Genomic DNA, 26,798 nt, shown 5'->3' on the forward strand with positions numbered 1-26,798 from the left:
GCAACTTAGTGCTTCACATATTTTATTGTCATCAACCCAAGAAGTTTTTTTGTTTTTTAAAAAATATGTCTAACTTTAATAATGTGAGAAAAACATTTTCTGGTTTTTTTCTGTCAATATTTAATACATGTGATACAAAATAATTTTCTACAAAATTTTGCCATTTATGTTCTAGAAAGACAGTAGACATCTTGATAGAAAACTAAGATGGCCGTTCCTTTAAAAATGTGAAAAGAGAAGGAATTAAATGAAGAGATAAGCAGGAAAAAGTAAGGTAATTAAGTAAGATATCAAGTAATCATTAGTCAATTGATAAGATTAGTCAACTTTAAATTCATTAATCAACAACTTGCATCCCTATGTCCACCTGGTCATTTCCCCTCTTCTAAAGCATCATTTACTGGTAAACCAGATTTTTAAGTCTGGGATTTAATAGTTGGACATCAAAGCAGAATAGATTATTCTAGATTTCTTGCTATAAAAATGTATTTCATTATAAATTAGAACAGAATTGATGTAAAGATAAATTCCTGCCCCAGATGTTGGTTTTATATTGAACAAACAGTGCCAGCACTTCAGTCTTGTGTAACGACCCCATTTAAACATGAGGAGCTGCTTTAATCCCCTGAACCTGGTTTCTGATTGGTTGTCCGTCTGCATCTCGTCTAATAAACATGTTGCCATGGCAGCCGGAGAGCCTCCATAAATTAGTCGCAGAAGTCTCTGTGCAGCTCCAGCCTCTCCCGTTCCTCCTCCTCCAGCAGGAAACTGTCTATGTAGGAGAACAGCTCCTCTGACGACACCGGGACGATGAAGCGCTCTCGGTCGATGCCCAGCTTGTCCAGCAGGACCATGCTGAAGTAGAATCGGGAGATTCTGAATGCTTGCCTGGAGACGGAAACAATACAAGCAATTAACAACAGCAACAGAGTTCAGTTTCCTTCTACCTCCTCACTATGCCACTATTGTTTAAACGCACTGTTCCTGATGAAATTCAAACAATCAGAGCCAGAAGGCGGGTCTTAGTGCTGTCAATCATCCTGGTGTACTCCCTGTTCAATGTGCTAATGGTGGAGAAGCACAAACACTGTTTATCTGCCATCATGGGTGGCTACACGAACTGGCCGAGCATTCATGGCAGGCTCTGCAGCAGCAGAAGGGGAGATGTAAGACTGGACAAGCAGGCGCACACGAGTGTGATTGACAGCACTACAACCTTCCTCCTAGCTTTAGTATTTTTTTATAGAAGTTACAAACTGCAGCTTTAAAGGGTACCAGTTATACAAAACATGTGCACAGTTTTGTACTTTTGTTTGGGTTTCTACTGCGTCCAAAAACAGGACAAGCGCTTAAAACAAATGAATGTTTTTTGGTGTCTGGAAAATGAGCTGTTTCAAAAGCCTGTTAAGAGACATTCAATGAGCACAGTACTGTCACCTAGCAACCCCAGCCCCGTTACCTAGCAACCCAAAACGTTTGGTTTTACCACTGTATGCACTGTACAATGGCTGCTGGAAACAACAAGTGTTTTGTTGTTGATTTAATGTCCAGAAACCACTTTGCTGCATTATTGTTGGTTGTGCAGTAAGCTCTACTTCTGCTTTTCAAAGCAGAAGTAGATGAATAATTGCATATCTGTTTGCAGCCATTTTCACATGTGAGAGTAAACTTTGAGTTAAGTGGGCGTGGCCAGCAGCAGCATATTTGGATTTAAAGTGACAAGATATCTTAAAATAGGTCATTATGAACTGATCAGACTAAAATCTCTATTTAAGAATTATTTTGCACAGAAAATGTAATGAAGATGTTTTGTTCAGGCCATCAACCAATATTAACCTATATGTTCCAGGAAGCATAATATATCACCTGTAGCACATCTACGTTTATGTTTTTGTTACTGCTGCTACTGCCAGACATGTTGGACAAAGTTTGGCTCTTTCTTTTTATTCCCTACCCTGCAGCATCTTGCCTTTAACTACCACTCTCTGTGTTCAGTCCTGTGAAGCTGTGGATTCATGAGTCAGGGAAAAGACTGGATGTTTGGAGATTTTCCAGGCTGGAAAGAATGAGAGGAGCTCCAATCTCAACTTACACAGATATTGGAAAGAAGTCTGAGCCTGGAGTTTTCCTAGTGGGTTTAGTGTTTCTGGTAAAAAGTTGAACCTTTTTTTTTTTTTTAACTCAGTGGGCCAAAGCTTGTTTAAATTAAGTTTCTTTGAAGATGTCTCAATATAAAATGAATAAGAGTAACAGAGTGTTTTCTTGACATTAAAGGAGTTTTCCTGACACATAGTGCCATTTTACAACATAATCAAGTAACTGTGTCACCTTCATGCTTCATATATATATATATATATCTAAACTAACTTGAAAAACAATGGATTATATAGAACAGGAAAAGATTTTGCTTCTGGTTGTTTTATTAAAGATGAATGTAGCTGTACTTATGAGTTACAGAAGACTGTAGATAGTAAGACTGCATAATAATAAATTAATTGTATAGATGTAATCTGGAAATAGTAGAAGTTGTGACATGAGGGAGGTTTAATAAACTTTGTCTTCTTCCTACTTTTTAATCTGGATATGAACAATTTTTATGTTTGATTATTATTGTTATACTTTTTTTCATTTCTTATTAATTATTTTAGTTGTTCTCTGACATTTACTTGTTTGAAATAATTTAACTTCTGATGCCTTAAATTTGGCCTTTGTCTCCTTAAGAACCTCTTACTTTTTCCGTTATTGATGAGGGAACGATAAGGTTTGGCATTTACTGTATCGTTTATTGTGACATATAAACGATAAACAATCGTTTATTTTTTTGCAATCAATGTGAAAAACATTGTCAAAATTTGATGATTTAGCGATTTTGATATCATCAAATCAAAATTCCTGTCTTGATTTAATAAATTTTAATTGATGTTAAAAATAGTTTTGAAAAGTATCGTAATTTTTATTATTATTGTCAAAGAATATTGTGAAAAAATTCTAAGAATATACATTATAACATGATATAAAAGGATCAAAATTGAAGAGTGAAGAGAAAATACTCCTTAGTTGTAATGATATATATTTTTTTCTTAATTAGTTTATTTTCTCTGAATGAACCATATATGGGTCTCACCTCAAACCCTCGATGACATTCGACTGCAGCAGATTTTCTTTGATGCGTCCCGTCTCACGCGGCGGGGAGCCCAGCAGCTCCACCACTGTGACGTGTCGAAGGTCCAACCCACAGTCAGATTTCTGGGGACAAGAAGAGCCTGTTCTTTTAAACACTGTACTCAAAAAACAGTGCGATGGTTCCTCACCTGGATCATGATGTTCTGCAGCTGGTAGTCAGTGTCGGATATGTTGGGCGCCGACACGATCAGCAGCCTCCTCTTTTCATAGAACTGGTCCAGGAGAGCGCCGACTGTCTGTACGCTGAACTTAAACTCCATTGCTGCAAAAGAAACAGTAATAAACAACCTGCAATACACAAATACTAAAATTTTTGCACAAATCTACCGAGGCTTTTAAAATGATTCATGATGTTTGAGCTTTTCCAAGGCACTGGGATACAGAGGCTGTTTAGGACCTCCACACCACCAGGGGTCCCTCAAGGGCAAAAAGCCAGTATAGCTATACAGCTATGAAAAAAAGAAGAGACAATATAAAAATGATCAGCTTCTCTTGTTTTAATTTTTATAGATATATAAGTTTGAGTAAAATTAAATTCCAAGCAAAAATTTAGTATTTATTTACAGAAAATGAGAAATGGTCAAAATAATGAAAAAGTTGCAGAGCTTTCAGATAATGCAAAGAAAACAAGTTCATATTCAGTTAGCAACAACAATACTAACGTTTTATCCCTGGAAGAATTCAGAAATCAATATTTGGTGGAACAACCAGAAGGTTTTCAATGGGGTTCAGTGCAGAGAGCTCTTGAAGTTTTTCAGAGCTGTCTGTCTGTGAACTGTGGTGCACCTTTAATGCATATTGGAATGAAAGCAAACCAGAGAGCAACCCAAAAGCAGGAAGAGGACTACAGCGCAGGGAATTCTGGGAAAATACAACCAACGCAAATGCACAAATCTGGCATTAGCGGGAAAAATAGCTCACGTTCTTTTCTCAACGGCTTTCTACAACCACTGACATCTGATGCAACTTAACTTTTGTTTATATTTTCCAAAGAAAGAAGTCACGCCTAATATCTTCTTCTGTGGTTTTGTCATTTCCTTCAGTAGTTCTTGGTGCAGCGCCAAAGCAGGCGAGGAGGGGAACAGGTTTTCCAAAGGGTTTGGACCATTTGATACGGCAGCAGCTGAAAATGTAACAAATGCTGCAATTTTGGTCCCCCAATCTAACCGAGTCCACCGGACCATCAGCTGTGAAAACATCCTAAGTGTACAAGACTCAGAACACATCTTAAAACATGTATGATCTGATCCCAAATCAAAGTTCAAAGGTCTCTGGTATTAATTGAAAAAATGTAAAACTCGTCAGATAACCTTGTTCCATCATTTCTCAGAAAGTTACACATTATCCAGATTTTAAACAAAAATAGTCACATTTTCCAAAGATTCATGCTATAAAATTGATACACTTTTGAAACTGCAGCTGTGTGTTTTGTGTGACTCTACTCACGGACACACTCAGCCGGTCCTCCGCTCCAGCTGCGGTTGAACTGGCAGACTCGGCTAGACGCTCCCTTGCGCTCATATCCGCCGTCGCAGAGGTATTCACACTCTGCGCCATAGTTATTCCCGTCAGACGAGCAGATGAGGTAACCATGCAGCGGCGGCGGCAGCTCTGGACACCTTCTCACTGAGACCGAGTGGAAAAACGCCTGTCAGCTCCATGTGAAGCAGCCCGAATCACTTCATGAGAGAAAAAAAAAACCCTTGGCCGCTTACCCTCAACACGTACAATAAACTTGCAGGCAGCTCTGTTCCTGGCCTGATCGTACACCTTGTATCTGATGACATGCAGTCCCTCTTTAAACTCGGAGCCGGGCTGCTGATCCACTAACACCACACTGCACAGCAGAGAGACAGGAGGCGGTCGAGTGTTTGTTTAAAAGTGAAGAAGAAGCAGGAAAGAGAAAATCACTTTACTTGAGGTATTTGTCTGCAGTGTCAGTGGCAGCTGGGGGGTCCCAGCTCACTCTGGCGGTGAGCTTTCCAGGTTCGGCCACTTTCAGCCTGGATGGTGGACACCTGATCTTCGGAGGGTCGGTATCTGAAGTGAAATATTGATTACCACAAAAAACAGATACAAGTTATGCCTTCTATTATTGCAAGATCTGCAGCTGTGCATTTTTATTCATCTTGAATAGTTCTTCCTGTTTGTCTCTCGTCATGTTACCATAGGTGACTTTTTATGCTTCCTTTAACAGGTTAGTATTTCTCTATGGGCTAAACAAAACATCTTGATTAGATTTTTTCCACAAAATCTTTCTTAGATGATGAGATTTTAATCTGGTCAGTTCTGCCTATTTCAGACTGAGCTGTTTTTGGGCCTCTTGTCACTTTAAATTTAAACAATCTGCTGTTGGCAACAACCTCCAATCCAATGTATACACCTGCATGTGAAAACGGCTGCAAATAGATGCACAATTATACAACCGTACATCTCTCAAAAGCAGAAGTGGAGCCTCCTGCACAACCAACAAGAACGCAGCAAGTGATTTCTGAATGATAACTCAACAATAACATACTTATCTTTTCCAGCAGTCATTGTACAGTGCATAGAGCGGTAAAACCTGCTGACCAAAAGTGTTGGAGCTCCTTTTGGGTTGCTAGGTAACAGAGTGGGCTAGCTGGGGGTCACTAGCTAATGGCGCAGTGTACGTCGAGTGTAGCTCAACAATCAGGGTTTTGAAACGGCTCAATTTCCAGACATTAAAAACCTAAACTTTTTGCCCAGAAAAGGTCTGGGTGTTTGTTCTTTAACTCGAATACCAAAAAAATTTTGATGTTTGCTTAATAGATCTTCTTTAAGAAAAACTGGCAAATATAATTTTAACAGCTATCCAGCAGTGGTCAGGCTTATAGCTAGGGACAGTAAATAGAAATACGCCATAAAGTCAGCAGAATGCAGCCTAAATTCAGTCCTGGATTTTTTTGTCCACCAAAGACAAAAAAGTAATGAAAAAGTGTGTGAATTGATAAAATTAGGCTTTATGGTGAAGACCTAGTAGACCAGCACTCATAGGACAGATTTAAGCTCTTTGTGTCAAAGTCAGAGAAAAAAGACAAAAACATTACAGTTCTGGCAGCATTGAGAGAGAAAAAATAATTTCTGCCAGCATTATTCCTCCTAAAAGTGTCATCAGAAAAGCCTTCTTTAGATTTATTAGCAGTGATTGTGTAAGTCGCATTGTTTTCCCCATAATCATTCTATGTTTTACTAATGTTTCTGTCAAAACAACAGTCCAGAAACAAGTTTGTCAAGCTGCTCAAACTCTATTTGCAGTTAGTTTCCCCAGGAAAATGTTATTTTGTCCTAAAAAGCCGTTTCATGCTAACTCTACACATGTTGGGAGATACAGCAGTTAAAGCAACGAGTTAAAGACTGTCTGTCATTTAGCTCAGACACAGAGAAAATAAATAATACAATCTGAAGTTAAACAGTTATCTCATAAGCTCTCCTGTTATAAAATTTGTATCAAAAGCTACAATTATTGAACATTTCTCATTAAATAATCATTTTAATTTATGTAAAGTTTTACGAAGCGTTTTGTGGAAAAGGCGACAGCTTTTATTTCAGGAGTAGAGCATGAAGAGTGACTGAGGGCTGCGGTTTGGATCCTCTCAGGAAATTAGTCAGTTTCTGTGAAGCCATGGGAGCAAACACATATGGAGCTTGTTTTGAGAAAGGAATCTCAGGAAGTTAAACAATAGCACAAATGGATCAGAGTTCAAGCCGCACTTCACAGAATTTCCTAAACGACTTTTAAAAGTTTGAACATCTTAAAGGAACCCAACCTGAACACTCCGGCTGCACGCCGCTCCACGAACCGCGGTGCAGGCAGGTACGCGAGTGTTCCCCCTCGATGCGATAGCCGGGTCGACAGGTAAACTCACACCTGGAGTCCACAAAGAAGCCCTGAGTGCAGGAGTATCTGCCCTGTGGGATGAGGGGCAGGACATGGCAACGAATCCCTGCAGAAACATCAAGACACATTCACTGCAGTCATATTTAGGCCCTTTTTACACTGCAAAAACACAAAATCTTACCAAGTATTTCTGGTTTATGTTCTAGTGCAAACATCTTGTACAATTGAAATAAAATACAATTTACTGACAAGTGACTTTTCAGCAAGATATGAGAACTTGTTTTGAGTCAAGAATCCTTAGGATTAATGAAAAAGTTGTAGTTCCACTGGCAGATTATTTTACTTAAACAAAAAAAAATTCTCAGGTTTTTAGTGAAATAATCTGCCAATATAAAAGCAAATTTTTGTCAGTATTAATAAATTATTGACTCAAAACAAGCTCTTATATCTTGCTGGATACTCCCTTTTGTTTTCCTTCAAGTATACTAAGATACTTGGACTAGAACCTAAACCAGGAATACTTGATAAGGTTTTGTGTTTTTGAAGTGTATGATTTACAGATCAAATTTCAACCAGAAAATATTATTAATACTATTTCTTCCTGCAGCAGCTCTAATCAGCTCTGAAATTATATTTTTGTCTTGTTTATTTATTCTAACAAACAATTATTTTAGTTATCAATTACTCTATCAATTATTCTGACGATTAATCGATTAATCAGACACAAATTTGGCACATTATACAAACTTTCATTTAACCTCTTAAGCTTTTTTCTACAAATACATTAAAAGATGGTGCGACAGACTGGCGACCCGCCCAGGGCGACCCGCCTCTCGCCCAAAACCTTCACTGGAGATCAGAACCAGCACCAAGGGTGTAAGAATATGAATGAATGGATGGACATTAAACAATGCAAATAAATAATTCAATTCCTTTTTTAAATGAGAAAATAATAATTTTATTTAATTGTTTTGATTTAATTACTGATCTAAATATGTTGTTTCTCAATCAAATGGCCTTCTTAGAGTCTGAATTCTCCAGTTAATGATTAATTAATTACTAACTTAGAAATATTTCAGTAATAGATTAATCACGATTAATCTGATTAATCGTTTTAGCCTTATTCTAATTTTATGATCATTTCAAGCAGTACATTGAGAAAACCTTCTGTTATTACATCTTGCTGGCTCTCATGTAACAATGTAAGGAAAAGCAACCCAACATAAAGTGTAATTACACACTGATGTCTGATGTAATAATGTTTTTGTTGGTCAAATCTCAGTTTGGCAGTTTGATAAGTTTCACTCTGTTACAATCTGAAGTGTAAATTCTTATTCATGCTCCTCTTATTTCTCCACATCTGGATGTCTGAAATTCATCCTTCACATGTCTAAACAAAGCCTCCTTGAAACCCCCGCAGGTTGTTCTGTCAGACTCATGACTAACTATTTGTAGGTCGCGCCGTTTCTGTTTCCCAGCTCTGGTTTCTCATTAACGTCTGCATCCATGTTAGGATCCAGAGTTAGACTTTTAAAGCATTCAATAGACGAGCTCTAGCATGCACCGGAAACAGCATGCAGAGCATTTCCAGTGGAGGGCTCTGAATTAAGTTAATTAAGTTCAAATAAAACATTATTCCTTTACTTTTTGCTTTATTGCTTTAAGATAGTGCCGAAACGATTAATCGTGATGAATAATCTTCAACTTATTTAGTAATCGATTAATTGTTAACAGACTTCTTTCTGAAAGATCATATTCAGAGCAGCAATTAACCAGGCCTCATTGCAGATAATTAAGAATGAAAGTGTCCACGTACTGCGGCAGTAAGCCGACCCGGACCAGAGGCGGTTGGCGAGGCACTGAATGGACCGTCTGCCCAGCAGCCGGTAGCCTCGGTCGCAGGTCATCTCACACCGGGTCCCCAGCAAACCCCTGTGGGCCCCGCCGCGAGGGGACCGGCACGACACCTCGCCATTCGGCAGATGTGGAGAGCGACACCAGTTTGGGTCTGTTTTCAAAGAAGAAGAAGTGAAAACATACAAAGAAAAGCAGAAATTGATTTCTTGTTATTATTTAGTCTTCTGTTTTCATTCTGTCACTCATGAAGGTTAGAAAATGTGCAAAATTATTCCTGTGCAACAAAACAGCATAAAACAATAACATTCATATTTCATGCCAATTTGTCTAATAAGTTCAACTCAATTTCTATATTTAAAAAAGTTTAAAAATGGTAAAAAATAAAACATTAATGCCACTTATACCTCTTCCAGATGTAATAGATGCAATTTTGAACAGCAGATGTAACAACCATTATAAACATCAAACTTTAATAATATTCAATATGTATATGTAAAGCATAGAGCGGTGTATTTTAATAAATAATATTTTAATAATGCTGTCTTAAATATGACTAGTCTTGAGCAGTGCGTTTTAAATGTTGATTATATATTTAATGTACTGGGCAATATGTGTGTCCTACCAATATATGCTCATTGTTATGTATCATTGTTGTTATTGAGTGCAACGCTGGGACAAACTAAATTCCACCCCTTTAGTGGATCGATAAAGTATCATTACTATTATTATTATTAATATCATACACGTGTTTCACATTTGCACCTTTGTAGTCCAGCTGAGGAGCGTAGTCTTCCTCTACGAAGTCACTGTAGCTGTCGTAGTCTGTTGTGGCTCCGGCTGAAATGTGGAGACATCAAACACATTTTCAAACATGTCTGAAATGATTCAGATGAATGTCGGTGAAACAGTTGTCACACAGATGAATATTACATGTGGAGAACAGAAAATGAGGGCATGTAAGCGCTTCCCTTCAAATTGACTCATTTCCTGTAACTTTAATGGAGGAAACTGTCTGGTTTTCAAATCAGGGAGGATGATGGAAAAACTGTGTGCAAAGCTCAGAGATCATTCTCACTGATGCAAATATAAATACTAAACAGAAATACTTCATTCAATGTGTAACAATTTCATTGCGTTTTGTTTTTATTGCATGGTGATTCTAAAAACCTTTAAAAGTTTCAATTTCACTACATTTTGTAGTGCATCAGTTATTTCAAATTATTTATCTAACTTGATTAAAAGTTTTTATTATCTCCCATTAATTTGATTATAGGATTGATTAAATTTAGGTTTGGAAGTTGTTTCACGAAAATCTTCATATTTACTTACTATGCATGCATTAAAAATCTTCAAAAAATACAGCCACAAATCAAACATTTATAGATTAGTATAAAATTTATCAAGAAATAACCTTTAATCCTGCATTAAATATACTTGGGTGGTTTTACACAGAGAATAACAGGGTGGATAAAAAATCTAAATCAATTTCTTATGATAATATGCACTGGCACAGAAACTGTAGCTAATTGGTTCCTCGGACCAATTTCATATTTTACCTTCACAGTTTTACTTCGATAATAATTATAAATTAAGGTGTTACTCTCTTAGCTGGAGCCATATTGAGACATGATCACAGTTTTTATCTGCTACTTCAGGGATCTGCAACCTCCTGTGTGTTATTTTATTTATTTCTTTTTAGTTTCAATAAAATATTGTCATGTTTTGTGTTTTTAATTACATTTTTTTTTGTTTCATTCTTACTTTTAGTTTTGAGAGTTTTGTGTTATTTATTTGTTTGTTTAATATTTTGTTCAATATTGTAGTTTTGTTTTTATTTATTTTTAAGTTTCATTCTTATTTGTAATTTTAATAAAACATTTTCCTGTTTAGTGTTTTTTTAGTTTTATGTTTTTGCTGTTCCTTCATGAAAAATCTCACTGATTCAAATTTATGTGTTAAAATGTTATTTATTTATATTTCCTTTACTTCTAGACCAAAAGTAGTCCACATCGTTTTAAAAATAAAAAACTAATTAATCACAAACCAATCATTTTAATCCAATATTTAAAAAGCTGGAGGTGCAGGTGACACATTCAAACACCACATAAGACTCAGAGCAAACATTTGACTTGCAGATGTTTGTACTCTGTTCTTGTGTCTTTTTTATTTTAGACATGTTTTATTCATTGTAGGCAGAAAATAATCTAATGCAGGCTTGAAAACATTAATTAATCAATGTAATGAGTTTTATTTGGTGAACTAATTGAATTGACTTTTTAACAATAAGACTTCTATGAATGAATAAAGGGAAGCATTTGGGATGTCTTCAGCCTAACGTTATAAAATACGTCATCTGATGACAAATGTGGAAACCCAGCACATTTTTAGTGTTCTGTTAAAGACTCATTGTGTATCTTATTGCACAACACCACATGTATTTCCCTCTGCAGCCATCCTAACGTCTCTGCAGCTGTTCCACGCTCATTATGCCCTTTGAAAGTCTGACTCCATGTTTGGAGCTGGATGCCAGAGTTTCCTCCCCCGTTTCAGGCCTCATTCCTGCTCCACTTCCTTTCTGCGAAGGTCGCTTCAACAGCATGTTTTCTTAAAAAGGATGCCTCAGATTGTTTCTAAAAGCAGAAGACTTTCAGATTAAAGCTGTCATCAGCATTTGTCCTCATAATGAGCTCTGTGTTCCTCTCTTTCCCCCCAGGCTAATGCAGCCCCCTCTTCCTCTCAGAGCATTAGTCACACAGGAAATAAACGCTCAGCTCATCTGATACTATGCAAGATTCAAGAAGCAGCAGACTTAAAGCGGCATGCGCCATGAGGGCATTCAAACGGCACATCCTTTAATTCACATTTTGTACTTCTTTTGGGTCTTAACTGCTTCTAGAAAGTGCCTAAAATACAGCCAGCCATTTGTAGCAATATATAAGTTAATTGTTTTAAGAATCTGGAAAACAATGACATTCAGGTCGGTTGAATGCCACCTGAGCATTACAGACACAGGTCGCATTTTAAAAACTCTGATTTATATTGGATTAGGAACACATATCCTAGTGGTGTAAACATCCAATCTGTGTTGTTCAGACTGTCATAATAACCTCAGATTCAAGTTGCATCAAAGAAAAAAGAATTAAAAATCAGATTTGGGTCACTTCAGGCCGCAGTGTGAATGTGAACTTTGTTAGTCTAAAAGCCTGTTAAGCTCTTCTCTCTGTCTAATGTTTGGTTTTTGACTTCTGTACCTTTTCATGACTTTCAGTGTTTTGTTTTTTTTTCCTTGTAGAGTGTGCTGTTGGAAACAAGCTAAATATATAAATCTCATGATTTTGATCTTACCATTCAGAAACCATTTTTTTGTCAGGTTCTGTGTTTTTCTGTGTTTAATTCTGAGTTTCTGTGTCCTGAGTTCTCCTCGTTGTCCTGTCTTCCCCTTGATTGTTCCCAGGTGTGTCTTGTTCTCCTGATTACCCTCAGTGTATTTAGTCCCTCCTGTGTCCTTTGTTCCTCGTCGGGTCCTTGTCGTTGTTTGTCAGATTGTCGTTGTTTTTTTGTGCCGCCCTTAAGACCAGTTGCTACCGGTGTGAGCCCTGGCTTCTGCTCAGCCGTGCTGCCTGCCGCGGACTATTGTTTATTGACTCTGTGTTTTGTTGGACTTATTTTCATTAAATTACTCACCATACACCTACCTGGGTCTCCAGCGTGCTGCCTCACCACCGCAAACAACACCATTTCATGACAGAAGGACCCGACCAAGAATACGGTGAGGCTCGCTGAATTCAGCATGGACCCAGAGGGTTTAGAGGAGCTACTCCGTACTATCCAGGAGTATGAGGAGTCAAAGAGCACGTCCACGTTCGCCCTGAGACGGCTAGGGTTCGCCATACGCCTGGGCCTGCTGCTGGACTACTGGGTTCCACGTCTCCAGCACCCCGCGCTGGTGGAGCTGCAGCGGGAGGCAGAGGAGATACGCCAGACAGCCTTCGCGGCGTGGGATGCTAAACCTCTGCCTCCCAGGCCAGACATCCGCTCCGCCAGCCCAGCTCCAGCTCCAGCCTCTGCTCCTCGTCCTGCTCCGCCGGACCCCGCTCCGGCTGCCGTTCCTGCGCCGCCGGACCCCGCTCCGGCTGCCGTTCCTGCGCCGCCGGACCCCGCTCCGGCTGCCGTTCCTGCGCCGCCGGACCCCGCTCCGGCTGCCGTTCCTGCGCCGCCGGACCCCGCTCCGGCTGCCGTTCCTGCGCCGCCGGACCCCGCTCCGGCTGCCGTTCCTGCGCCGCCGACCCCGCTCCGGCTGCCGTTCCTGCCCCGCCGGGCTCCTGCTCCTGCCCCGCCGGATTCCCGCTCCTGCCCCGCCGGATTCCGCTCCGGCCTCCGTGGACTCTGCTCCGCCGGATTCCGCTCCGCCTCCGTGGACTCTGCTCCTTCCGAGATCCCTAGTGTTCCTCCCGAGATCCCTAGTGTTCCTCCCGAGATCCCTAGTGCTCCTCCCGAGATCCCTAGTGCTCCTCCCGAGATCCTAGTGCCTCCCGAGATCCCTAGTGCTCCTCCCGAGTCCCTAGTGCTCCTCCCGAGTCCCTAGTGCTCCTCCCCGAGTCCCTAGTGCTCCTCCCGAGTCCCCTAGTGCTCCTCCCGAGTCCCCTAGTGCTCCTCCCGAGTCCCCTAGTGCTCCTCCCGAGTCCCCTAGTGCTCCTCCCGAGTCCCCTAGTGCTCCTCCCGAGTCCCCTAGTGCTCCTCCCGAGTCCCCTAGTGCTCCTCCTGTGCCCCCTAGTGCTCCTTGGCGCCGAGGACGCCCTCCGAACCTCACCTGTGGGGTCTGCCGCGGGCGCCGAGGACGCCCTCCGGACCTCCCCTGTGGGTTCTGCCGAGGACGCCCACCGGACCCCCCTCGACGCCTCTGCCCTCTTTCTGTTTAGTTTTGGACTCTTGGCCCCTCCTTGTGTTTCCGCCCACCTTTTGTGGGTAGTTTTTTGTTTTCTGGACTCTGGCCCTCCTTCCGTCGCCCCTCCGCCCACCCTGGTTTTTGGGTTTCGGATTTTGTTTTTGGGCGTCTGGTAGCCGCCCTTTAAGGGGGGGTACTGTCAGGTTCTGTGTTTTTCTGTGTTTAATTCTGAGTTTCTGTGTCCTGAGTTCTCCTCGTTGTCCTGTCTTCCCCTTGATTGTTCCCAGGTGTGTCTTGTTCTCCTGATTACCCTCAGTGTATTTAGTCCCTCCTGTGTCCTTTGTTCCTCGTCGGGTCCTTGTCGTTGTTTGTCAGATTGTCGTTTTTTTGTGCCGCCCTTAAGACCAGTTGCTACCGGTGTGAGCCCTGGCTTCTGCTCAGCCGTGCTGCCTGGCCGCGGACTATTGTTTATTGACTCTGTTTTGTTGGACTTATTTTCATTAAATTACTCACCATACACCTACCTGGGTCTCCAGCGTCTGCCTCACCACCATCTCCACTTCACCACTTCATGACATTTTTGTGTTCTTGTGGTTGTGCAGGAGGCTCTACTAATGCTTTTCACAGACATGATACATGATAGGATAATAGTTCATCACGTGTGAGTGTAAAAGTTGAGTTTGGGAGCGAGGCCAGTTTAATTGGATTTAAAGTGACAGAGGCCCTAAGACAAAGGAACTCTAAATGAACAGAACTAAAATTTCTTAATCTAACGATTCTGTGCATAAAATGCTCATAAACCTGTCCTAACCTGTTCGAGGAAGCTTTACCTTTATTACTGGCCTGAGTCTGGCTCTGGGGCCTCATGGATCAAATGGTGCCGAACACCCTAACAGTGGCACTGTGAATCCACTCTCTAATGACAAAGAGAAACGACCAGCGTCCTTTCAATCGTCTGAGTCCCTGTGCGCTCCTGGGCAGTTTTTAGGTGTGGCTGTCATCTTGCAGGATTAAATGAAGCCCCACTGAGGGAGAAGGAAGGGGAAGCTCCTCAGTAATTAACTGGTAGTGATTGGAGTAGAGCTGTAATTAAACCACCTGTCCAGTGAGCACAGAGGAGCACCTGAGGATGAGAGAGGGAAGTTTAACTACAGCGCAACCCGATAAAACAAGAAACAATTGGCAGGAAATTTCTGATTTTTAAAAGTGACCAATTATGCTTCCCTGAACAAGTTAGGGTAGATCTACAACACATGTTCATTACATTTCTATCCCCAGAAAATAATCTGTAGTTAAAAGATTTTGTTCTGGTTAGTTCCGTTTATTTTGATCTCCTCTCATAAGGAGCTGATTTGGGACGTCTTGCTGGCCACGCCTCCCAACTCAACGTTTACACTCTCCCATGAAAATGGCTGCAAACAGGTGCACAATTATACCGCCATACATCTTTGAAAAGCAGAAGTAGAAACACTTGTCTTGTCCAGCAACCATTGTAAAACCAGCTGACCAAAGGTGCTGGAGCACCATGGGTGGCTAGGTATTGGGCTGGGCTTTGTTGCTAGCTAACTGGGCAGTGCCTGCTGATTTGTGACGTTACATCAAAAAGGTTTTTGAAACAACTCATTTTACAGACACCAAAAAACATTAAAGAATTGCCTAAAAACATCTTAGTGTTTTAAGGCCTTGGTTTTAGAAGCAGTACAAACCCAGATGGAAGTACAAAATCATGCAAAATGTGCAGAAGTTCTTTTCTTCCTAACTTTTGGAAACATTAAAAATATTGTCTTGTAGTTTCAAGACGTTTTCCTGGAAAATGTATGTGTTTATTCTGCTAATATATTCTCGTAACCTAAAACATACATGGATTCAACTCCCAGAACAAATTATAGAAATAAAAACAACTTCTGAAACTATACTCTATTTAAAATTAAAAAAAATAAAAATAAAAAATCAAATCTGGCATCAAAAAAATTTAAGATTTTATTTTGAAACCCTGGCAGTAACCCTCCTTGAATCTGGTGAACAATCTGTGGATTAGGGTGATGGTGAGGAGGCCTTCCAACCCCAAAGACAAATCAACATGTCAATGGAAACAAAATATGTGCTGCAAAGCCAGTAAGGCTTGAGTCTAGGATTGAGACGCTTGAGTCTAAAAGTGTGTGCGATGCGTTAATGTTTAATTCATCCTGACTGGAGCCTGGCCAGCTGCATGCTGGGGGACGCTGAGGAGCAGCTCCTCATTCCTGCCAGGAAGATGGGCTCACTGTACAGTCAGCACATCTGCGTCTAATACAAATGTTGTTTCTGCTGAGATGGAGGCGTTTTCCTGCTCCACTAGCAAGAGGAGAAAGATGAGCTCCAGAAATCCTACATACAGCATTAAACCGTATATTAAACACACTGGAAGACATGTTTTAAAGTCTCTTACAAACTAAATGTTAATGCACCAAATTTTATTACAAGGTAAATGAGAGGCATATAATGTTATGCATTGCTGTCAGTTTAAGTACTTTAAATTTTTGCACGTAATACGAACTGTTCTTGGGTTCTTGTAGTGAAATCGGGCAGTAGGGTAATAATTTGAGGTTCAACTCTCTAATCTTCAGCCTGAAGCAGCATTTATGTCATTTAAAAATCACTTAAGCAATAAACTAGATTGTTATACAATTAATGATTTTTTTGTCACTAAATGTCCTGAAAATGTTCTTGCATTAATTTTACTTAATGATATAAAAGTTATAGATCTGCTCTGAGATGTTTTGTAGTTTCTGGACTCACCTGAGAAGAAGAATAAGATGAACGCAGCAGCAGCACATCGGCTGGTTGGCATGGCAGTAACAACGATTCCTGTGCAGGCGGAGAATAAAAGCGATTCTCTTGTTTTGTCCTGGGAGATTTGAGAAGAATTACTAAAGTCAAATCTGGGAAAGTGTCCAAAGGTGTTTGGTAAAGATAATTTAAAAATCTTGAGTTCGCCAGAACCCCGATGAGGACAGAAGGAGGCTCCTGAAGAGGAAAAGTTTCTCAGTGAGTAAAGTGATATGGTAAAACCAGTAGGTGGCGCCCTCCGGCTTCAATGCACGCACGTTTCCTCCCCTCTGCTGCATTAAACATGATGAATCGAGCAATTAACCCCACAAACTGCATAGAGAGGATTAAAATACGCCAACACGTTAACCCACTAGTTCCCAAAGTGTGGGGCGCGCCCCCTACAGGGGGTGGAGTGCCATTGCAGGGGGGCGCAGGGAGCGGTGTGGATGAATGGAAAATAAAAAATATAAAAAACACAAAGTGCTTCACTATTTGTAGTTGGTTTTGTTGCAACCTGAAGTGTGAAACTCAGGGGAGTTTGAAAACAAAATATGTGTCTAGATTTATGTCTGGCTGAACGATGGATATCCAGTAGATTTATGTTTCTTTTTTGATGGGATTTTATTGTAATCCATAGGGGGGCCAAGAAAATCTTTAGGAACCGCTGCATTAACCCGTGAGCTTCAATTGTGACTTATTTTTTATTTATTTAACATTTACATTAATATGACTTGTACACTTTGCTGGAGTCAAATTTTTATGCAATTTTTTTTATTAATTAGGTCACAACTTCTTTCTGCATTAAATCCGAACATAGTAGACACTGATTAATTAATCAGCTTCTCCTGAAACATATTGTTGTGGTTTTAGATATTGATCAATTAGTAAACATCCTGTTAGATGACACTGTTAATTAGTTCAGCAGCTGTGAAACTGGTCTAAATAAAAATGTGTAGAAAGTCAAACCGCTCATTTTAAAGGCCGTGTTTCACTGAGTGCCACGTTGTAATAATTTTATTTACGTGGGTCACTTCACCGCAGCGCAGACGTCAAGGTGAGCCTCGTCAGACAGGAAACGGTGCCGCTGCTGTCAAAATAAAAGCCCTCCGCTAAAAAAAGAAGAATTTTTTTTTATTTTTAGCTCCATAATTTTATACATATTTGACAAAATAAAAACTGAAAAAAGTATAAAATCATTGACAAAATATAGGAGAAAAATTAAAAAGTCTAATAAACCGTGGAACCATGTCTTGGACAACTGAGATTAAATATTTTATCCTTTTAAAATAATTTTATAGATCTATTGTTATTTTTCTGGAGTTAATTGGATGATGCTGATTATGGGATTTGCCTTAAATCCTTTAAAAGACTAATGCTTTTGTACAAATTTTCTATCATACTTTTTCTTCCCTCTAAACTTTGAAATAATACGCTTGAATACAGAGGTCTACACGCACTGTCAGCTTCTTCACCTTTCCAGCGAACATATTCTGTAACATTTCTAGTCCTTCTTAATAATAAATAAACACAACATAATGCTTGAAATTTTGAATAAAAGAATGGAGTAGTTACAGGCTTTCTTGTTTTAACATGGAAATTCTAGTGTAACAACAGAACTAGATATAAAAAAAGTTCCTAAACAGTTTAAAAATTACATATTAACATTAATAACAAATAAGTTATAATAATCTTGTTAAACTAACAATCCAAGGAATGTGCAAGAAATATTGTGCGTAATAAACATTTTTATAAAAATAATATGTTTACTTTAAAAACCCGAACGATGCTTTAATTTTTTATAAGGATCAATAGGATTTTCACTAACAAGCTTTCCTTAAACTCCTCCTCTGTTCAGTGCTTTTATTTTGTTAATTACTTCCTGTTTGAGGCGTTTAAAGGGTTGCTACTGCTAGCTTGACACAGAATAAACTCCTTGTCCTTTCAGGAAAGTGGTTCTGGGGTTAGTGACGACACTTCCCCCCTCTCGCTGAATCTTTAAAGTTTTCCCCACAATCTCGGCGTCGGGAAGCAGAAAGGGAAACTTTTGTTTTATCTCTTATTTTCCGGCTGCGAACCTAAACTCCAGCATGTCGCCTCCGTCTCGGCGGCTTCAGACGAAGCCAGTGATTACCTGCCTGAAGACTTTCCTCATTTCTTACAGCCTCATTTTCTGGGTGAGTGGCTGGATGGAGGAGCAACAATGGGGCTCTCAGCGGCTACCCAGGCTAGTAACAGAAAGTTGGAGGGGTTACAAAAACAAAACAAAAAATCACTGCATGAGCCAAACATGTTGAATGGAAACAGAGGAGACGTTTTAGCCGGTTTTGTTCAGCCACTTGTTGGGAACTCTTCGGCCGTTGGGGAGACGCCGCCGGAGCGACCGTTAGCTTCTGCGTTCCCAACCGTTGGGAGGAAAACTGCGATTAGCCTTCAGCAGCCGAAATGGACGAGCCGTGGACATGCTGATGTGATTTATAAAACCTTACGATCTCCGTGTTCTTCGGCTGAATCGCACACAGCGCGAAGCAGCGACACCAAACTCGAATAATCGATCGACTAAAGACTCGGACTTAGCTTCGTGTCGGAAACAACTAAACGCCATTTATTTTTACTGAACTCCAAAATACAAGACGGAAAGCTCTCAAATGTTCTCAATATTTGAACAAAATATAATTGTGAACGGTTGGCAAAATATTTAAAATGTTGGCCAACTATAATTAGCTCACAGTTTTATGGTGTGTAGTCGTGTTGGAATAAAACGTTTAAGTTGAAGAAGAAGTTAAGATTATGCCTTTGTAATGCTCTACAAAATGTTTCTGCAGAGGTTTTTCCTTCTTTGTGTTTCTAAGGAAGTATTGAAAGTATGTCTTAAATTTGTGCTGAATTTGCTGTTTCCATCCATTATCATCTTCTTAATCTGAGGTGATAGGATCGCAGAGGTCTCTCCTAGAAACCTAACTTTTAAATATTCTTAAATTTTGATAAACGAATGTATGAGTCTAGTCGAGTCTTGAAGGGTTTGCAGTTTTTACATGCAATTGTTTGGGAACCACATCATCTTCATCTTTTCTTAAAGTTTACATCAATTTAGATGGTGAAAATATTAAATAGAAAAAAATTCTCATCATATCTGGCATGGTGCATTTGAAGGTAAAATCTTCAAATGATGCTGAGACGATAGATTTAGGGTAAAAGTTACAGAATTCAAAAATGATGGATGCTAACGTTTCCATGTGGATAAAAAAAACGGCATGTATTAAATTATCTCATTAGGTGTTTTTATTTTTGGTTTTGTTTTAGTAAACAATGGTAGCTGAACACATCAACTAATAAGGGCCTGAAATCGACTGCGGGATTCAGGGTTTCCTACATTGTATAATCGATTCCTGCAAATGTATGTTTTATATTGTGGGAAATTCCCATTGCAAGTTAAAACCGTATCACACCTGCATTCAATCTCTGAGTAATTCCCCCCTTTTTAAAAGGTGAATTTCAGACTCTGATACATGGATTTATTTTTTAAAAAATAAGTAAATAAAAATAATATTTTTTTATTGAATAAACTTCTTTGTTTACATGTATGGTAAACAAAGAAGTTTACCGTACATGTAAAATCATAAATCAAACTTTCATTGACGTATAATAAAATAAATGTTCATTTTAAAGCTTGCTCACATTAATGGTTGGCGCTGCTCATTATTGATGAAACTGATAATTATTTATTTTTAACTAATTAAAAAATAATATTGAGAAACAAGCATAACTTTTTTAGACAAGGAATTAAGTGTAAAAAGTGAGAAATTTTGTGTTGGAAATTGAAATTAAAACAGGTAAAATAACATAGTTTGACAATAACAAAGCTAAAGAGTTTTCAGACTTTTGACTGAAGTTATGATGTGCTTTACATGTTTAGTAAGGTAGATGATTAATTGGTTCATTAATTGGTTGGCTGCAAAATATCAAAATGTTTTTTATTTTGTTTTCTATAGCCTCATAGAAACAGGAGAGAGGATAACACTGAGCATCAAGATGCAAGAATAGGAGCTTATTTTCAGAATATTTCTTCTCTAGAAACATCTTAAAACATTTTAAGACGTTTCAAAAGGAACTTGATTTACAAAAGTCTTATAGGTTGAATACCACTTACTATATTCACTGGTTTTGTCACAAAGCTTTAAGATCAAAATTTATTCTGAAAATTTGCAATCAAAACCATGAAGATCAGGTGTGTGTGCATCATTTTTTATTTAAGATGACTCGAGTCTTAAGATTCAGTACAAACATCTGTCCAAGACTTTGTATTCTCATCCAAAGTCATGCTGTGTACAAATAGAAGAAAGTCAGATTGTTCTAAAACTTAAACCTATAAAGGTCACAGGTTTTACCACCAAGAAAATATGAAAAATAAAGGAATTCTAAAAAGATAAGGATGACCTCTATTCCTTTTATTAAGGGTTATAACAGAAGACAAGTTTTGTTTTTATGGTGGGCTCTAAAGTCTTTTCAGGTGGGAAAAAGTCAGAATCGTAAATTAGGGAAAAAGGATGCTGGATTTCAGTACAAGAAGCTTGACCCATTTTCAAATCTCGAGGACGGGCTTATCAATGTTCCTGCTCTTTTTTTTTCTTATCTTTTTTTCCCGTCAGGCCAGAACAGTTTAGTTGGCAACATTAACCTTGCAACCTTTGGGGTAATAATTGGAAGTGAGTGAAAAAGTGAAATGACTCCCTGGAAGATTACATTTTTCCTCTGTCAATAATGATGCAGCTAACTATGGAAGTTTGCATGTTTTAATAAAAAAAAAAAGACAAATTCTGGTTGTGTTTGCTTGTGGAAGCTGAATTAAGGTATAAACATGAATACTTTCCCATCGTCACAGTCGGCTGGTTTGAAAACATTATGGCCAAACATAACTAACAAAGGCTAAAAGCCTAGGAAAATCAGAACCTGTTTTTGCTCTCAGTGTTAATCTTTGTGCAGATCAAACAAGCAGCTGCTGCTGGCTGAGTTCAGGGCTTTTATCTGGCCATTTATTGCTGTTGGCTGTTTTCAGCCACTCACACTAACGACTCTGCACTTTAAAGAATTTAGCTGACTGAACCCCAGGCGGAGGTCAGCGCCGGTCCCAGCTGTGTGTGTCTATTTCTGACCTGCAGCGCTCTAATCAGACACCTTGAAGTTCAGGTGACCTTATCCTTTTTCCTTCTGCTCTGAGAAATACAATCTTGCTCCTGTTTGTGTACTGCGTTTGTTCCCGTGGGAACGGTGTTGATTTGGTAGAAGAAATCGATGTTGGAAATTGTTTTTGTTTCTTCCAGCCTGGACTCTGCTCTCTGCGGTTAATAAAAGGACCCAACGTGTTCCTGTCAGCTTAGATACGCATCTCGGTCGACATAAATGAATCAAGTTGTGCTTGTGGCTCAGAAAAAAAAACAATTTCTGGAGCAAAGACAGAACGCAGCTCGTCTGGCCATCCGTGTTAATCAAACAGCTGCTCCAACCTGGCTCAATATTCTGTCAGATATCTGAAATCCATAAAAATCTACCCTTATAATGGTTCAAATTTGAGACCCCGTCACCTGAAAATAATTATTATTCTGTTTAATAAGGATGAGAAGGGTTTCCTTGATTGCCTTGATTGTAATGAAATTTTTTTTTTTTTAAACTAGTAATTTTAAAACAAATTATGATATATTACAACCTCAAAGAACTACAAAATTGATTATTGAATTAATCAGCTAATTTAGTAATTGAGTAACCATTAACCTGCGTGTACAGACTCAAAAAAGGCTAATTACTGAAAGCTCAACACACTAGCAGCAGTATTTCAGTGAGAAATGTCCACAAATATAAGCATTTTTGTCTGTATGTCCTATTCAGATTTACTCCTTTACATTTTTAGCTTCACTTGGTTCAAATTCTGAAAAACAGTCAACTTTACTGTCTAATAACTGGTCAATCCAAAATACAATGAACAGATCAGCCATATAGTGCATTGATAAGTTGATCAGAAAGAACTGAGCTTTTCACTGGTTCATGTTAGAAATATCGTTGGATCCAGAATCTTCCTTTGCCACACATGATCAAACTTAATAACTCTAACTGAATGCTATGTTGTTGCATTTTAGGCAATAAATGTTTACTTGGATAGTTCTAATTTTGCATAAAAAAAACCTCTTCAGTGGTTAAATAAATCTGCAGAATGGAACTTTTTTTTTTTTCCAATTAATTAATTGCAGCCCTAAGTCACTGCATCTCACCATCATGTCATTATTTATTTACTTTCCTCTGACTGTTAATAATTCCAAAGTTTCAAAATATTTGATAAAAACAGAACAAGATGCCAAACATGGCTGGATTTTTGCAGGTAAAATCGTTGGTGTTTTTGTTTTCACCGTGTTAAAATGGCGTCGCCGTCTCGCTCAGTTCACAGGTGTGATCCTGCTGGCTGTCGGGGTTTGGGGGAAGGTCAGCCTGGAGGCCTACTTCTCCCTCGTCTCTGAGGACAGCACCAACGCGCCGTACGTCCTGATCGGAACCGGAGCCATCATTGTTGTTTTCGGGCTGTTTGGCTGCTTCGCCACATGCCGAGGAAGCCCATGGATGCTCAAACTGGTGAGTGAGGAAGTGGAAGGAAAACATTCCCTTTGCAGATCTCTGCGCTCAGGTTACCCACGTTCCCCTCTGCTTTTCAGTACGCCATGTTTCTGACTCTGGTCTTCCTGGCCGAGCTGATAGCAGGAGTTTCAGGGTTCATCTTCCGGCACGAGGTAAATCCCTGAAACTGTGGAGTCGTTCATGTTCGGCTGTGAAACTGCTCAACGTGTTTTGAATCCATCAGATCAAGGATAAAATCGGCAAGGCTTACGAGAGCGCAGTGCACGACTACAACGGCACAGACAGCAAGAGCAAAGCAGTCGACACCCTCCAGGAAAAGGTTGGTGCTACGCCTCAAACATTGAATTTTAATTCATTTCCTGAAGGAGACAATGCAGATCAACGAACACTAGAATATCATGTATGTATGCTGGATTTAGCCAAAGAGGCCAATTGTCATCTGTGAACCATTAACAGATTGATGGAAGAGATTAAAAGATTACAACATGGATAAGATCCATGAATCAGTCAAGTTCAACATATTTCAGAAACAAGCTTTTCAATATCAGACACAAAGTCAGCAACTGAAACATTACAGTTGTTGCACATCAAGATGTTGGTTAGTGTTTCATTATGAAATGTTTCATTTATCATAAAGCAGCTCTGAATGGCTGGGTCAGTAATCTCGAATTAAAGGAACTCAGTGTTTCTGCTGTTCAGTTTTCTGGAAGTTTGTTCCAGATTTGTGGTGGATAGAAGCTGCATGCTGCTTCTGCATGTTTGGTTCTGGGGATGCAGAACCAGAACCAGGAGATGACCCATTATTTATGACAGATATCAGTGTATAGCCAAAGGCAGAGTGAATTACAGTAAACGCTTAACACAAAAACAAGTGACATCCGATAAACAAAACAAATATTAATTTAAAAACGCTGTATAATTTTGATTACCCAGTAACCGCTGCAGAAGGGATTTTCTTTAGGATCAGATTCTGTTGCATGATGATTTTTTTGTCTTTTTTTCTCTTTCCAGCTGCATTGCTGCGGCATGAAAAATTTCTCTGACTGGGGAAAAACGAAATACTTCAAAACTCACGGGATTCCCACCAGCTGCTGCAAAAGCACCATCAACTGCACTGAAGAGAACCTGACAAACCTGGGAAATGCTACCACAGTCGTGTTCCCTCAGGTGAGACACAACCAGCTGCAGACACGATGTTTACTGGAAGCTTCAAATTCATTCTGTCCGGTTTTCTTTTTGTCAGGGCTGCTTTTCACTGGTGACCAGCGTGTTGGAATCCAACATGGGAGTTATTGCCGGCGTCTCCTTTGGGATCGCTTTCTTCCAGGTTTGTTGTTTTTTAAACAGTGTCAAGCTGTTTGTTTCCCCAAATGTGAGATCAAAGCCGTATGTCGCAGTAATGATCAACTTCCTTCCACTGTCATTCTTGGGTGACATTAGTAATGGGTTTTAATTATAGATATTTTCATTAGTGGCCACAAAACCTGAATATCCAGACCTTACAAACAGAAAAACTCCTGAAACTGAAATGTTTCTTACAATTAGCCTCTGGGGTGAAAGCTTCCTGATTTCCTTTATAGGCAGTATTTGAGGGAACAACTGTTACATAATCAAGTTGAACTTGTTTTGAGTGCAACATGTTCAGATTGTTTGGCTCTGCAGGCTGCTGATCAGTGAACGTTCAAAGTTTATTTCTATTGAATGAGGCGACTAAAAGATTGTACTTGTCTTTTATTGAACAACACATGGAGCATGTTTTCCTAAAAATTGATATTTATATTGTATTTTTTCCTTCAAAAAATTCTCTGACTCAGCAGTATGTGAGAACCACAAAGTTGGATCATTTTTACAACTTTTCCTTTTCAGCTTCAACCAAAAGACGCCAAAAAGTCTTTGACAGCTTTAACAGTAGAACCCAAACAGAGGCAGAACAGGAGAAATGTTGTCTAAATGAAGCAGTTTGGGCACCAAACTCCACGCCAGGGAGGATTAAAAACACTGTAAAACGCTGGCAGTTTTCAGATTCCTGCTGCAGCTTTCTCAGCATTGTTCCAGAACGATTTCATCCAGCTCAGCCATTTCTTGTGCGCATTTCCTCATCAGGGTTCCTTAATGGAGATCACATCCTCAGATGTTAATCAGCTCTTTGATCAGCCATTTTAAACAGTGAAATCAGATCAAAACGGCATTAATCTCAGATTGTTTCATGGCTAAAAACACAAACTGGGAGGAAGTTTAAGGTAAAATGAGTTTTAAATGAGCTGTGTTGATCTGACTTGCAGCAGCCGGAAACAAGGAGAATCTGAGCTTTGAGATTACAGTCACATTTTAAAGATATAATTTGATTATTTTGTAGCTATTAATACTGCAACATCTCAAAACCTTTCACTGGATGAGGACAAGCGACTGTCGCCTCATCGAACCAATTAGGAAATGAATGGAGAGGAACATCTCTAACATTTAAAACAAAATGGCTGCCTTGAAGCCTTCTTCAGATCTGTTTGGATTGAGACAGTTAAACATTTCCAGGCATAGTCATAAATCTGATTAAATTGTTTAATCGATTGATGGTTCTGGTTTGAACTGAAACTAATTAAAATAATTAAAGCTTACTTGCTCCGTCCCAGTTAATAATTAGGCCGGTAACGCCAGCAGTGTTATCTCATCTGGCTGTAAATTAACACCAGGGTCAAAGTTGAACGTTGTTCCAAGAACACAGGAGGTCATAGTATTAACTTGTGTCTCTGTGAAAGTTCTGAATCTGAAGCATTCAGGTTGATATGAGTCGCAGGAACCAGATAACTATTTTGTCTGATTTTTTTATTTATTTATTTATTTTTCCTCTCAGGTCATTGGGATTTTCCTGGCCTGCTGCTTGTCTCGCTACATAACCAACAACCAGTATGAGATGGTCTAGCAATCACCTGTCACAGGTACGGCTTTATTGGCTTCACTTCCTCTTTCTCATGGCCACACTGGCCTCATTTATCTCTGTTTGTCGTCTCTGTTTGCAGGTGACGGCTGAGCAGCTGCAGGTGCCAACTGAGCTCAGATTTTAATGTTGTATGGTTTTATTTTTAGGGAGCAAAACTGACAGCTTCTGCTTTTACTGTCTCACCCAGCAGAGCGAACGCGTTACAGGGACGACACCTGACCAAAACAAAGGGACCTACATGTTTCTGTTACTCACTCCAGTTTAGCTGTCATTATGTAGTTAACTTAATATTTGTTTCCTGTCCTTCAACTGCCTTGTTTTTCACTAATAAGCTTGATATAGTGTATAGAAAATCTTCAACGCCACTTGTGTCTTTACGTGTGAAACTAATGGGAGACGGCGAGGTCGCTGCTCTGGATGAATTATGTGGAAGAAAAACGGTGCGTGGGCCAGTACTGATGAACGGCAGCCATTATGTGCCAATCCAGCCACTCCGATGACTCTGTGTTCAGTGTTGTTCTTTGGATGCATGTGAAAAAAATAAAGATGAAATCTGGTATCTTTGGCGGGCTGTGACTTGATTTGTTTCTTTCATTCATATTTTAAATGTCTATTAGAGGTAGGAGTGTTTTGTTAATTTTATTTTTTGA

At 39.4% G+C, this 26,798-nt stretch overlaps 2 protein-coding genes across 3 annotated transcripts; one reads left to right on the plus strand and one right to left on the minus strand.

The window, feature by feature from the left end:
- Window positions 1-105: 105 nt before the first annotated feature.
- On the minus strand, window positions 106-16,806 carry LOC129360793 (sushi repeat-containing protein SRPX2-like). Its single transcript, XM_055031208.1, has 10 exons — window positions 16,563-16,806; window positions 9,662-9,736; window positions 8,859-9,050; window positions 6,972-7,148; window positions 5,100-5,223; window positions 4,899-5,020; window positions 4,630-4,809; window positions 3,312-3,445; window positions 3,125-3,246; window positions 106-888 (listed from the first exon to the last, which is right to left on the minus strand). The coding sequence occupies exons 1-10, from the start codon at window positions 16,612-16,614 to the stop codon at window positions 708-710; spliced, it is 1,359 nt and encodes a 452-aa protein (XP_054887183.1). The 5' UTR covers window positions 16,615-16,806; the 3' UTR covers window positions 106-707.
- Window positions 16,807-18,530: 1,724 nt separating this feature from the next.
- LOC129360764 (tetraspanin-7-like) lies at window positions 18,531-26,713 on the plus strand. 2 transcript variants are annotated; one of them, XM_055031163.1, is made up of 9 exons: window positions 18,531-18,769; window positions 23,022-23,210; window positions 23,291-23,365; window positions 23,437-23,532; window positions 24,225-24,380; window positions 24,457-24,540; window positions 26,062-26,146; window positions 26,228-26,248; window positions 26,339-26,713. In XM_055031163.1, the coding sequence occupies exons 1-7, from the start codon at window positions 18,683-18,685 to the stop codon at window positions 26,128-26,130; spliced, it is 756 nt and encodes a 251-aa protein (XP_054887138.1). In that variant the 5' UTR covers window positions 18,531-18,682; the 3' UTR covers window positions 26,131-26,146; window positions 26,228-26,248; window positions 26,339-26,713. The 2 variants fall into 2 exon arrangements, with proteins under 2 accessions (XP_054887138.1, XP_054887137.1); XM_055031162.1 differs by having other exon boundaries at window positions 26,228-26,713.
- The last annotated feature ends 85 nt before the right edge of the window (window positions 26,714-26,798 follow it).

The sequence above is a fragment of the Poeciliopsis prolifica genome, unplaced genomic scaffold (assembly GCF_027474105.1).
Source record: "Poeciliopsis prolifica strain line A6 unplaced genomic scaffold, Auburn_PproV2 SCAFFOLD006, whole genome shotgun sequence".
In the NCBI taxonomy this organism is placed as follows: domain Eukaryota; kingdom Metazoa; phylum Chordata; class Actinopteri; order Cyprinodontiformes; family Poeciliidae; genus Poeciliopsis; species Poeciliopsis prolifica.